The sequence below is a fragment of the Microcebus murinus genome, chromosome 21 (genome assembly GCF_040939455.1).
Source record: "Microcebus murinus isolate Inina chromosome 21, M.murinus_Inina_mat1.0, whole genome shotgun sequence".
Lineage (NCBI taxonomy): Eukaryota > Metazoa > Chordata > Mammalia > Primates > Cheirogaleidae > Microcebus > Microcebus murinus.
In genome coordinates, this window is record NC_134124.1 from 6,644,490 (window position 1) to 6,657,320 (window position 12,831).

The 12,831-nt window shown below is 38.2% G+C and overlaps 1 protein-coding gene across 2 annotated transcripts in view; it reads left to right on the top strand.

Annotated features, from left to right (window-relative positions):
• The window catches only part of KDM3B (lysine demethylase 3B), a 67,518-nt gene that overhangs the window by 4,253 nt on the left and 50,434 nt on the right, over positions 1-12,831 (top strand). For both annotated transcript variants that reach the window (XM_012748977.3, XM_020282383.2), the window contains exons 2-3: positions 9,327-9,494; positions 11,692-11,805. In XM_012748977.3, coding sequence (XP_012604431.1) covers positions 9,327-9,494; positions 11,692-11,805 — 282 coding nt within the window. The remainder of the gene's footprint in view (positions 1-9,326; positions 9,495-11,691; positions 11,806-12,831) is intronic.

A 12,831-nucleotide genomic window follows, 5' to 3' on the forward strand; every position in this document is an offset into this window, starting at 1 on the left:
ATTTTGTTTCTAACATTTATTTATTTATACCTTTAGATCTTTGGTCCATCTGGATATTTTTGTAATTAACATGTGAGATGGAGGAATCTTAACTTTTTTCCTACTGAGTGACCAATTGTAGCAGAACCAATTTTATTAAGTAAACCTGTCTCTACAAAAAAACATTTTTTTAAAATTAGCCAGGCATGGTGGCATGAGCTTGTAGTCCTAGCTACTCAGTGGGCTGTAGCAGGAAGACTGAGCTGAGGAGTTTGAGTCTACAGTGAGCTGATATCAGACCACTGTACTCCGTCCTCGGTCCTTGGCCACAGAGCAAGATCCCATCGGAAAAAAAAAAAAGAAAAGTAGGCCGGCATGGTGGCTCATGCCTGTAATCCTAGCACTCTGGGAGGCTGAGGCAGGAAGATTGCTCAAGGTCAGGAGTTTGAAACCAGCCTGAGTAAGAGGGAGACCACGTCTCTACTATAAGTAGGAAGAAATTAATTGGCCAACTAAAAACATATATAGAAAAAAGTAGCCGGGCATGGTGGTGCATGCCTGTAGTCCCAGCTACTCTGGAGGCTGAGGCAGGAGGATCGCTTGAGCTCAGGAGTTTGAGGTTGCTGTGATGAGCTAGGCTGATGCCACAGCACTCTAGCCTAGGCAACAAAGTGAGACTGTCTCAAAGAAAAGAAAAGAAAACCATCTCATCATGCTATGTGGTAGAATGAAGTGATGCTGTAATGTACCATCAATTTGTTTCAAGTGCGTATCATAGCTCTCTCAGCTATCCAGAACCTGCAAGAGAAGTAAAAGCATATCTGCCTTATTTTTTTATCCCTTAATCTTTCATCTCTGGGAAAGATGGAATCTAAAATACCCCTTTCCTTTCATTTGAGATAATGTAATAATTGTATCCATGTCCAGGCTGATACCATGTTTCTTCTATCTGGGAGTCTTCCAAGAGGAATGAAAGTGTACCTGCCTTTTTTTTTTTTTTTTTTACACCCTTCCCCCATCCTTTCCTCTTTTTCTCAGGATAGGGTAGGGGTAGGTGCACTGTAAAATACCTCTCTACTTTGTTTCTAGATAATGTAATAATTATAGTTAGGTCCAGGATAGTGCCATCTTTCCTATGTACAATCCATTATTATTTATTCTTTATGTATGTTCAGACAGAATTTCAGCCATAATTGAAATGGGAGTTTGTGCCTTTTAAAATGTTTATCCTTAAGTATCTTTTTCTTATAATTCCAAAAGTTAAATAAAACTCTGAGTGATATTTTGTTATCTTATGCTGTCTTTATTAAAGTAAATAGAATATGTTTTTGTGAATCAGTGTATGGTTTAGGTAACTTTAAAAATGAGATTGTACTTTTTTTTAATTTTTTTTTTATTTTTTTACTTTTCCCTGTTCAGTGTGAGAGATTGTACTTTTTGACATTAAGAATCTGCTGTTTAATTGTGAGCTCTTTTAAGCACACTTATCATCTTAACACTCTCCTTACAGCGGCAGCTCTGTTTTTGAAACACTGAGCCATGGTTGAGTTTTTCAGGCACTCAAGTACTTTGTATACTTTATTTTTAAAAAAATTTTGTCTTATTTTGTGTGTGTGTGTGATTTTTTTCTTTTTTTTTTTACCACACATTCCATGAATGGTGAGTGTGTGTGATTTTTAATATCTCTATCTTTGTCTATGCATTCTATTTATTTCAGGGCTGTGCTGTATGTCCGCCGGTTATCATATTATACACCATTCATTTTATCCGGCATCCTCTTCCTTTACTACAGTATAATCAGATCTTTTCTCTTTTTTGTTTTTTGTGACAGGGCCTCACTCTGTCACCCAGATTGACTGCAATGCAGTGGCATGATCCACAGCTCACTGTAACTTCCAGCTTCTGGGCTGAAGCAATCCTCTTGCCCTGGCCTCCCAAGTAGCTGGGACTATAGTGCACCACATGGTGCACCACCATGCCTGGCTTATTTTATAAAAAAATTTTTGTAGAGGCCGGGCGCTGTGGCTCACGCCTGTAATCCTAGCTCTTGGGAGGCCGAGGCGGGCGGATTGCTCGAGGTCAGGAGTTCAAAACCAGCCTGAGCGAGACCCCGTCTCTACTATAAATAGAAAGAAATTAATTGGCCAACTGATATATATATATAAAATTAGCCGGGCATGGTGGCGCATGCCTGTAGTCCCAGCTACCTGGGAGGCTGAGGCAGAAGGATCACTCGAGCCCAGGAGTTTGAGGTTGCTGTGAGCTAGGCTGACGCCACGGCACTCACTCTAGCCCGGGCAACAAAGCGAGACTCTGTCTCAAAAAAAAAAAAAAAAAAAAAAAAAAAAAATTTTTGTAGAGATAGGCTCTCACTATGTTGCCCAGGCTGATCTCAAATTCCTGGCTTCAGGGGATCCTACTGCTTTGGCCACCCAAAACGCTGAGATTACAGGTGTGAGCCATCAGCGCCTGGCCCGGATCTTTCGTCTTAATTACTCATTTGTTTCTAAGGGACTTGCTTCACTAATTCCCCTCCTGTCAAGGGCTCATTTCTTCCTATAGTACTCACTTGCCTGGATCTCATCTCCAACTGTTCCTGGTTTCCCCTCCACCAACAGATTCAAAATGGTGGGTAAGAAACATGGCATTTTCTGTTGTTGGTGATTTTCTCAACAGCTGGGGTGGGTTCCTGTAGGCTTTGCTTCCATGAGGCCTGGGGGATACAACACCTGTTGTTCCTTCTCAGTTTTCCACTGCCTTTGACAGGTTGGTGGTTTTTAAGCCCTCTCCACCCGGCTATCCCTACTGCTAAAGTGTCCTTTACATTTGTTTTGTAGGTGGATAAAACCTGCCTGATTGTTGAGTAGTGACTCAAATAGTGTGACCTCAGTTTTGCAAGGGCAGTAGCTCCTTTTTTTTTTTTTTTTTTTTTTTTAGTGACTTCAGGGATAATCAGGCTCTAAGGGACTGATTCTCACTAACCAAACTATCTGGAGACTGATTTGTAAATCCACATGTAAGGTTATTAATTTACAGTGGGTGATATACTTATCCAGAGATCTGTGTAGAGCCCCCTTCTGGCCTACTCAAGAGACCAAATTACAAATAAGAAGGATCCTTGGTGTGCAAAGAATCAGACAAGGAAAATTGGGTATTGCCAAAGAATATTTACTTTATTTTATTTTTTTAAACCAGAACCAAAGCTTGTAACCAAAAGAGTATTTAAAGCAAGCAGCCCTGACTTTGGTGATCCTCCACTTTCTTTGTGTTTACTGGCTCCCTTTGGTTTGCAGTAAATTTGTGCACTTTTTCCCCTGTTAGTTTACCTACTGTCAGTTTATTTCATAGACTTAATCATTGAATGCACAGAGGGTAGAAGGAAAATCATCGCTACACATGCTTATTTCCTCTATTAGATTGTAAGTTCATGGAGGACAGGGAGCACATGCATTTTTTTATTACTGTTTTTAAAAGCCTTCTCTGGCCACCCTGTCCAAAAAGTAGAATATTTAGAAGCCCATATTAGGTTAATGTTCATTTCTGATTTATTATGGAGTTTCTACTCTATGGCTCCCTGTTAATAAGATATTTATAACTGATCTTTAAGTTTTTCCTTTTATATATTTTTATTGATGTGGACTCACTAATTTTTTTTTCCAAATTCCTGAACATAAGCAGAAAACTAATTTTCTGTCTTGATGTTATTGGAATCATATTTGGGACCCCAATCCAAGGTTCACTGTCCCCTGGTTATTTACATCTGTGTTGTTTTCTTAGATTAGAAGCATTTAATATTTTGTTTTTTGATTTTGAAGTAATGCATGCCTTTTATACAAAAATGTAGAAATTATTTTAATAATGTGTGTATATATATGTATATATATACATATTTTTTTGAGACAGAGTCTCACTCTGTTGCCTGGGCTACAGGGCCGTGGCAGCAGCTTAGCTCACAGCAACCTCAAGCTCCTGGGCTCTAGCGATCCTCCTGCCTCAGCCTCCCAAGTAGCTGGGGCTACAGGCATGTGCCACCATGCCCAGCTAATTTTTTCTATATATTTTTAGTTGGCCGATTAATTTCTTTCTATTTTTGGTAGAGATGGGGTCTTCCTCTTGCTCAGGCTGGTTTTGAACTCCTGACCTTGAGTCATCCACCGGCCTGGGCCTCCCAGAGTGTTAGGATTACTGGCATGAGCTACTGCCCCTGGCCTATATATATGTATTTTTGAGACAGTCTCGCTGTCACCTGGGCTAGTATGCTGTGGTATCAGCCTAGCTCACAGCAACCTCAAACCCTTGGGCTCAAGCAATCCTGCCTCAACCTCCCAAGTAGCTGAGACTACAGGCGTGTGCCACCATTCCTGGCTAATTTTTTCTGTCTTTAGTAGAAATGGGGTCTCACTCTTGTTCAGGCTGGTCTCCAACTCCTGAGCTCAAGTGATCCTGATCCTCCTGCCACCTCAGCCTCCCAGAGTGCTAGGATTACAGGTGTGAGTCACCTCACCCAGCCATATTTTAATAATATTAAGAAGAGAAAAGGTTAAACCCTGTAGTCCTACAGCCCATTAGAAACTATAGATTTAGGATTTTTAAAAGCATAATTGAATTCATACTGTGTTTTCAATTTTGAGTTTTGTTTTTTCATTTAATGTGGAAATTATTTTTCTTTATTACTAAAAACTCTTCATTTTAGGGTTATTTTAATTTTCTTGGGAGTTTTCTGTATTTTCCACAGGTAACATGTATTGCTTTCATAACTGAAAAGAAAACAATAAATGCTCTGTAAAAATATTTTATGAATATAATTTTTCTGGCTGGGTAATTTAACTGTTCCCCTTTTCATTGGATGTTGAAGTTGTTTCAAAATTTAGGCTTTATCAATAAGGCCATACTAAGCATTTTTGTGAATAAACCCTTTTTTGTGTTTAGGGTTATTCCCTAGGATTATTGTCAGGAGTGGTATTATAGAAACAGAGTTATGTACATGTTAAAGAATCTTGATATATAGTGAATTTCTTCCTCTTTTTTCCTTAAGTCATAACAATTTATACCCTGACTAGTATTATGAGCTTGCTTCTGGAAGGAGTATCAGGAGCCCATGTCCTGTTAGGCATTTTAAGTCTTTATTTCATGTAATCCTACTGGCAATCCTTTGAGGTAATTATTATTCCTATTTATAGGCAAAGGAAGTGAAGCTCAAAGAGGCTAAAGTAACTTGCTCCAGGCTACATAGTTAAGAAATGGGGACGTTGGGATGTAAATCTAGATCTTTGTGATTCCACAGCCCCTGAAAGCACTGTGTATGCTTGAGGTTTTATTCAGATTATCCCTATTGTACTCTAGTACTTTACTTTAAATTTTTTCCGGATGTTAGAAAGTAGAAAAAAAAAATGAGGATAATTCGTAGAAAGTTATCTCTTGAAAATCAAAGGAACCATAAAGAGAAGATTATTTTTTATTTGAGAACTACTGTATTCTAGATGTGCTTCATTCCCTCACTTTGTCTGTCTGGGCATCCCACGGTTTTGTAAAATCATTTGTAACAGAGTTCACATTTTGTTTAGAGTGTAGGTAGGAAAATTGGAAAAGTTTGGAACCTTGAAAATTAATCTTTGATTTCCTTTACTCTCTCACAATCATCACCATACTCTTATCTCTAATTTTTCAAATATATATTCCATTCATATAATCTTTTTATTGGATTAGGCCTTTTTATCTTTTAGTTATTATTGTTTGTAATTGGTCTCCTTGCCTCCAGTTTTTTCTATTTACCCTCCCATCCAATCCTCCTCCTCCCAAATAATTTGCAACTTGCTTTTTCCCCCCACATGATATATCACAAAAATCTTTCCACATTAGTCTTGATAGACCTCATTTTAAAAAACTCCTATTATTTATTCCATAGTATAAATTGTGTTTGTTTATTTGTAAGTATAAAATGCTTTATAATTTCTATTTTGATTGCTTATTTCAACTGTGTGTTGAGAAGTTTTTTCTCCCAGGCATTCTCTTTCTAAAACATATTTTGCCATGTCCCCCACCCAGCCATCTGCCCACCTCCCCTTTAAACTATCAACAGTTCCTCCAAGTTCTATAACAGGCAACATAAACTTAGATGGGTCCAGGGACTAGGGCTGTGAGAAATAGCTGGGTGACAGACCAAAGGGTGTAGTGGGGATTGGCAGCTCCTGGAGAGTGCAGATGCTGCCTAAAGATGTTTAAATGCACATTAAAAGCAAGCAAACAAAAACACACTCCTGGCCAAACAAGATAATTTTTGCCAATAGATTTCAATTTATCTTCCGTTAACATGCCAGGCAGAGCCCTTTATAGCTTACTTACTAGCCGCCTCCTCTTCTGAGAAAACTCGATCTGCTTTTATTTTTCTCTGCCTTTGCACCTGCTGGAAAGTCTTTCCTTCCCTGTCAGAAGAATGCAGCTTGTCCTGTAAGACCCAGCTTAAATGCTACTACCTCTTCTGTGAAACCGTTCTAGTTTCCCAAGGCAGATGGCTTGTCTAACTTAACATAGCATATTCAGATTTTTATTATTACCCTTATTACATAGCTCTGTAATAATTTCTGTACCACTCTGTTGCCTCATCTAGGGTGTGAGTCCCTCCTGCCAAGTGCTACATTATTTACCTTGATATTCTTGGTCCTGGCAAGTGCTACACATATAAGAAGCGTTCTATTTTTGTTGAATGAATGAATAAATGAATAATGTTATTAATTATAGAAAGAATGGCCTTGGGGAGAGCCAGAATCCAAAGTGATGATTACATGACAAACATGAAGCCCTATATTACTCAGATTGCTACCATCTGATTTAAACATATGGTCATTTATTTGATTTTTTAAAAGACCTTACTTGGTTTAATGTCACTAAAATGAATGTAAATCACATGTAGACCATAAAGTGAATTTTGAAATGAAAGCAAGAGTTTTCACACTAACTCTTCTTAACTAATCCTTGCATTCTAACTGTAGCTTAGCTACTTTTACTCTAGTAGTAGAAGTTTAGTCAGCCTTTTTTTTTTTTGAACCTTGATCTATGCTTAAATAGCCTTTTAAGAAATCATGTCGGACAGTTTTTGTCCTGTTCTATTTAGATTATTAACCCTCCCCTGGTCATTTCTGGCTCAATCCAACCACTACCATTGATTTTTGTTAGTTTATATCTTTTCTTCCTTTCCTGTGGCCTGGTCACTACCATTTTATTTTTTTTTTTTTATTTTTTTTTTTTAAACTGCCAAGGTATGGTAGTTACCATTTTAAAAGTATGCATTCTATGTACTTTGATTTTAAATGTTTTTTTACCTTGTATGTTCTAACTCCTTTCATTTCTCTAGCTGGGAAGTGAAGTATAGTGCTAGGGCCAGAAATAAGCCTGACTGTTGGGAGAACATGTGTACGTATATCCACATTCCATATTGCTCTCCTTACAAATTCATATCATTAGCCTGAAGCTGTTGCTTAATTCCACAATGTGTAGTATGGGAATGTTGTCAGGTTTAAAACACTTTATTCCACATCTCTTGTCCAGGCAGGTGAAGAGATAATTGCCCTTAAATTGGGTGAAATCTGCCTCCTAAATATTTCAGCTTTTCCTCATGTTTTTAGATATGTAATGATAGGATTCTCGAGTGTTAACTTTTTAAATGTTCAACTTCCTATATACAAAGAATAAAAATCATTAGAGCTTTAGCAAAATGATTGATTTTAATTTTGTTCTTGTATTTATGTGTTGGTGTGACCTAGAGTATTATGACTCCTATGTTGATTTTTAAAGTGGTTGGCGTATTAGAAGTACTGCTGGCACCTAGCCATCAGTCACCATGGAGCCAGCCTCAGCCTCTGGTTTTCTGAATGATGCTTGGTGTAAAGTACAGTGTCACTTGGGGTCAGATATAGCCTGGGCATTGAACACTCTATGCTGCTTTTCATGATTTGCAAGGTCTCGTCTGTCCTCCAGACATTGTCTCTTCCTGACATCAGTTTGCCCTTCCCGATAACTCCATAGTTGCCAGTTGGGAGTCACATCTGTGGGGATTCTGATATTGTCCTACATCACTCAGTGTTGCCTTAGGAAGTTTCATGTGAGAAATTTACAGAACCAAGTGGTTGGAAAAGCTTTGCTTTCCTTGAGTGATTGCTGTATGCTTTACTTGTGAACAGTGAGAACTGTGCAGCTGACTTTGTCTTCATTTTTATACTGGCATTTGGGAAGCTCAGAGCCAAATATGTCATTCAATTATAGCAGCTGTATAGATTCTTATTGCCTGCCTAAGTTTTCCCTATTTTCACTTTAATAGTGATTTCCTATTGTAGTTTGCTTGGCTCTGATTTTAATTTATATTGTTTTATTGCATGTGTTTCCCAAAAGCCAACTAAAACTTTTTGGAGATGAAATGGGATATAAATACCCTAGCTCTGCTTTTGTGACCCAGTGTGTTAGGCACTGGATATAACCAATTCTAAGCAGTGATACCTATATGCATATGTCTTGCTCTTTATGTTGTGTTGAATCGTGTTCAGAAGTTAGAATTTACATAGAAAGCCAAATCTAAGCATAACATTTATTAGAAAAACATAGTTTAACGTGAATCACTTTCAAAAACTCTTTATGTACGGTATCTACTTAAGTGTATCTCAAGAAGTGGAGTATCTCTTCAGGGAGGAAGCAAAACATTGTTGTGACTACAGCATGCTTCAGCTAGCAGACGTGAGATCACTGCTGGCAGTGGCACTTAAATAATCCACATGCAGTAGGAGGGCAACTATATTTTTTCATTGTTTACCCTTTTGAATTTTGTACCATGCACATTTATTACCTATTCAGAAAAATTAAAAGAAGTTCACAGTCATTCTCAGTAAAAGTATAAAAAATTTCTTGTTAGACTATGAGCTCTTTGCGACCAAAAAGTGTGCCAGATTCTTTGTATTCCTGATCCGAGCACACTTCCTTATATACAGCAAGCCCCCAGCTAGTATGTGTAGGTATGAATTGGAAACTGAGTTGCAGTATGTGTAGGTATGAATTGGAAACTGAGTTGCAAATTTCAGTAGGGACATGATTAAGAATTACTGAATGACTGTGGATAACTCATGCCCCCTTAACTCTCTTTCCTCTTTCCAGAGTGGGGCTGAAACCAGCTTCCTGGTTCTAAAGTAAGATCAGTTTTTATTGTGACATCCATTTAAAGAACTTAAAAACAAGTTATTAGAATTATTCCTAGTTAGGGAATATAAACAAACATGAACTAGGGGGTTCATGTTTGTTTATATGTTGTAGTGTAGGATTTTTCCAAATGTGACTTCCAAACTGCTTTTTATCTCTTTTTCCAGATCTTTGTGGAATTTGATGGCTGTAACTGGAAGCAACACTCCTGGGTTAAAGTTCATGCTGAAGAAGTTATTGTGCTTCTGCTGGAAGGGTCACTCGTATGGGCACCCCGGAAGGATCCAGTCCTTCTTCAGGGCACTCGAGTCTCAATTGCACAGTGGCCAGCCCTGGTGAGTGGGTTTTATTGGGTAGGAACATATTTGAGCTTTACTCCTGTGCTGTAACTATAGTATTTACCCAATAGCTGAACTCTCTAGAATTCCCCAAACCACATGCTTTAGGGGGCAGGGGCAATATATGTAACCTTAACACTTGTACCCCCATAATATGCATAAATAAATAAATAAATAAATAAATAAATAAATAAATAATAAATAAATAAATAAAACAAAAAACCACATGCTTTGTCCTTAACACACTTTTATTCTGAAGTTACCAAAGTAAAAATTAGAAGAGATCTTTTCTCCTATGTCCTTCAAAACTTTTTCTGTTAGATAATATTTGATACTAAAGAATATTTTTACCTTTAGTTTTTTCTCATAGCAAGATTTTGAAACAATGTTTGTAATCATTAGTTTTATTTTGTATCAAGATTTGTTTTATGGGCTGGGCAGTGGCTCACGCCTATAATCCTAACACTCTGGAAGGCTGAGGCAGGAGGCACACTTGAGGAATTCGAGACCAGCCTGAATAAAAGACCCTGTCTCTACTAAAAATACAAAAAATCAGCCAGGTGACTAAAAATTTAAAAAATTAGCTGGACATGGTGGTGCATGCCTGTAGTCTCAGCCACTTTGGGTGGCTGAGGCAGGAGGATCCCTTGAGCGATCTACAGCACTTTAGCTGGGCCAACAGAGTGAGACTCTGTCTCAAAAGAAAAAAAGTTTTGTTTTATGAAGTGAAACAAAATAGTGTTACAAGATTTAATTATGAAAGTATCCATTTGTTTCTATCCTATTAGCAAAGTAGAGACATAAATGGTAACATTTTTTTTTTTGCCCTATGATCAGTTGACAGAGGAATAAATGGTAATTTAAAAAAAAAAATCTTAATTCTCTGACAACCAAATTAAATAAATAATATTAAAAACAAGTATTTTTTACCTGATCTTGAGTGATCCTCCCACTTCAGCCTTCCAGAGTGCTAGGATTACAGGCATGAGCCACCACGCCCAGCCTTGTTTTTGTTGTTTAAGACAGAGTCTTGGCCCAGGATGGTGGCTCACGCCTGTAATCCTAGCACTCTGGGAGGCCGAGGCAGGTGGATAGCTCAAGGTCAGGAGTTCAAAACCAGCTTGAGCAAGAGCGAGACCCAGTCTCTACTAAAAAATAGAAACAAATTAATCGGCCAACTAAAAAATATATATATATATAAAAATTAACTGGGCATGGTGGCACATGCCAGTAGTCCCAGCTACTCGGGAGCCTGAGGCAGAAGGATCGCTTGAGCCCAGAAGTTGGAGTTTGCTGTGAGCTAGGCTGATGCCACAGCATTCTAGCCAGGGCAACACAGTGAGACTCTTGTCTTAATAAAAGGAAAGACAGAATCTTATTCTGTCACCCGGGCTACAGTGCTGTGGCATCAGCCTAGCTCACAGCAACCTCAAACTCCTGGACTCAAGCGATCCTCATGCCTCAGCCTCCCAGGTAGCCTGGACTATAGGCACGTACCACCACACCTGGCAAATTTTTCTATTTTTTGTAGAGACGGGGTCTCACTTTTGCTCAGGTTGTTCTCAAACTCCTGAGCTCAAGTGATCCTCCCAGAGTGCTAGGATTACAGGTGTGAGCCACCTCGCCCCGCCTAAACTTGAACTTTTAAGAGAGGCTCTTTTATAAGTGATAGGAGGTCTCTGTGTGACTTTTATAGCCTATTTATGAAATAGTAATATGAATTTACCCATGCATATTTATACCACTGATTATTTTATATATTTTACAAACATTTCAGAAGTTCTAGAGATGGTAATGTTGTAACTCTTTACTCTGGGAATTTACTGTAATTTAGCCCCCTTTTTTTTTTTTTTTTTTTTTTATTAAAAACTACAGATGGAATTGAAATTTAGCCCCCTTGAAGCCTGACAAAAAGATTAGTCAGATCCCCAGGGAGAATGAGGAAAATTTCTTATTCCTATCGTCCTTTTTAGCCAATAAGAATATTGTGCTGACTTTCTGCTGTAGCTTATTTCCTACGAGTATTTGAAGGACAGATGCTGGGTTGGGAGTGTTTCTATGCTTTAGCTTATCTGTATTTACTAGGATGAAAGAGATAATAATGGATGCTTTCGTTGAAGTTAGAGATTCAATTGGAGTATTATTTATTTTCATTTCTGAGCTCTAATCAATTTCTTGTCATTATACTTCACAGACTTTCACTCCCCTAGTAGATAAATTGGGTTTGGGTTCTGTGGTTCCAGTGGAATATCTTCTGGATCGGGAGCTTCGGTTCTTGTCAGATGCTAATGGGTTGCATCTGTTTCAGGTACTTAACACTTGCTCTAGTTTTGAGCCTATTGTTTTTCTGCTTGCTAATTTCTTTATTGATATAAATATGGGTGTTTCCCTTTTTATTACTTTCTCCGATAAATCCCCTATACCTTTTAAAATTTCTCTGCTCCCTTGAAAAGTGCATTTGATGGCTGAAGCTTCTTTCCTTTTCTTCAAACCCCTACCCCACCCTAAAACTGCCCAAGACTTAAGACCACAGTTTTAAGGGTCTCTTCAAAAGAGATGGCTTCTTTGAGGTAGCTACTGTAAAACTTGAGTCTGAGAAGACCTATTCTTGTGTTAGTGGCAGGTAGGCTGGGCAGTGTTTGGGCTGGTTTTGAGCAGTATGAAATATTGAAGAACTTAGATATATCTTTAGTTACAGAGAAAAAAGATTAATTAGTAGTATAAACAAACTAGCATCTGAGTTGTAGTTTCAGAATTTAAGAAAGATACAATTTATTTTTCACTCGTAAGGGTTGCTGTCTGAGGGTTAAAAATTAGGAGACTTCTAAGAGTTTTGCTGTCTTATGGAGACCACTAAGCATAGTATTTCCTAAACTGTGTTTTATGAGATATTGATGATTTCGGCCAGGTGTGGTGGCTCACACCTGTATTGCTATCACTTTGGGAGGTTGGGGGGGGGTCACTTGAGGTCAGGAGTTCAAGACCAACCTGGGTCTGGGTAACATGGTGAGACCTTGTCTCTACAAAAAATAGAAAAATTAGCCAGGTGCGGTTGTGCGTGCCTATAGTCCCAGCTACTTGGGAGGCTGAGGTAGGAAGATAGCTTGAACCCAGGAGTGTGGAGTGCAGTGAGCTATGATGACACCACTGCACTCTAGCCCAGACCACAGAGCAAGACCCTATCTCAAAAATAAATAAATAATAATGATTTCTTTGTTGATATGTCTTTTTCCATCATTAAGACTTACTCCCTCTCAGCAACTTTGCTTTCTTTATTCATCTTTATAATTCTAGTGCTCATACGAGATGGCACTTAGTAAATGTTGGATAAATA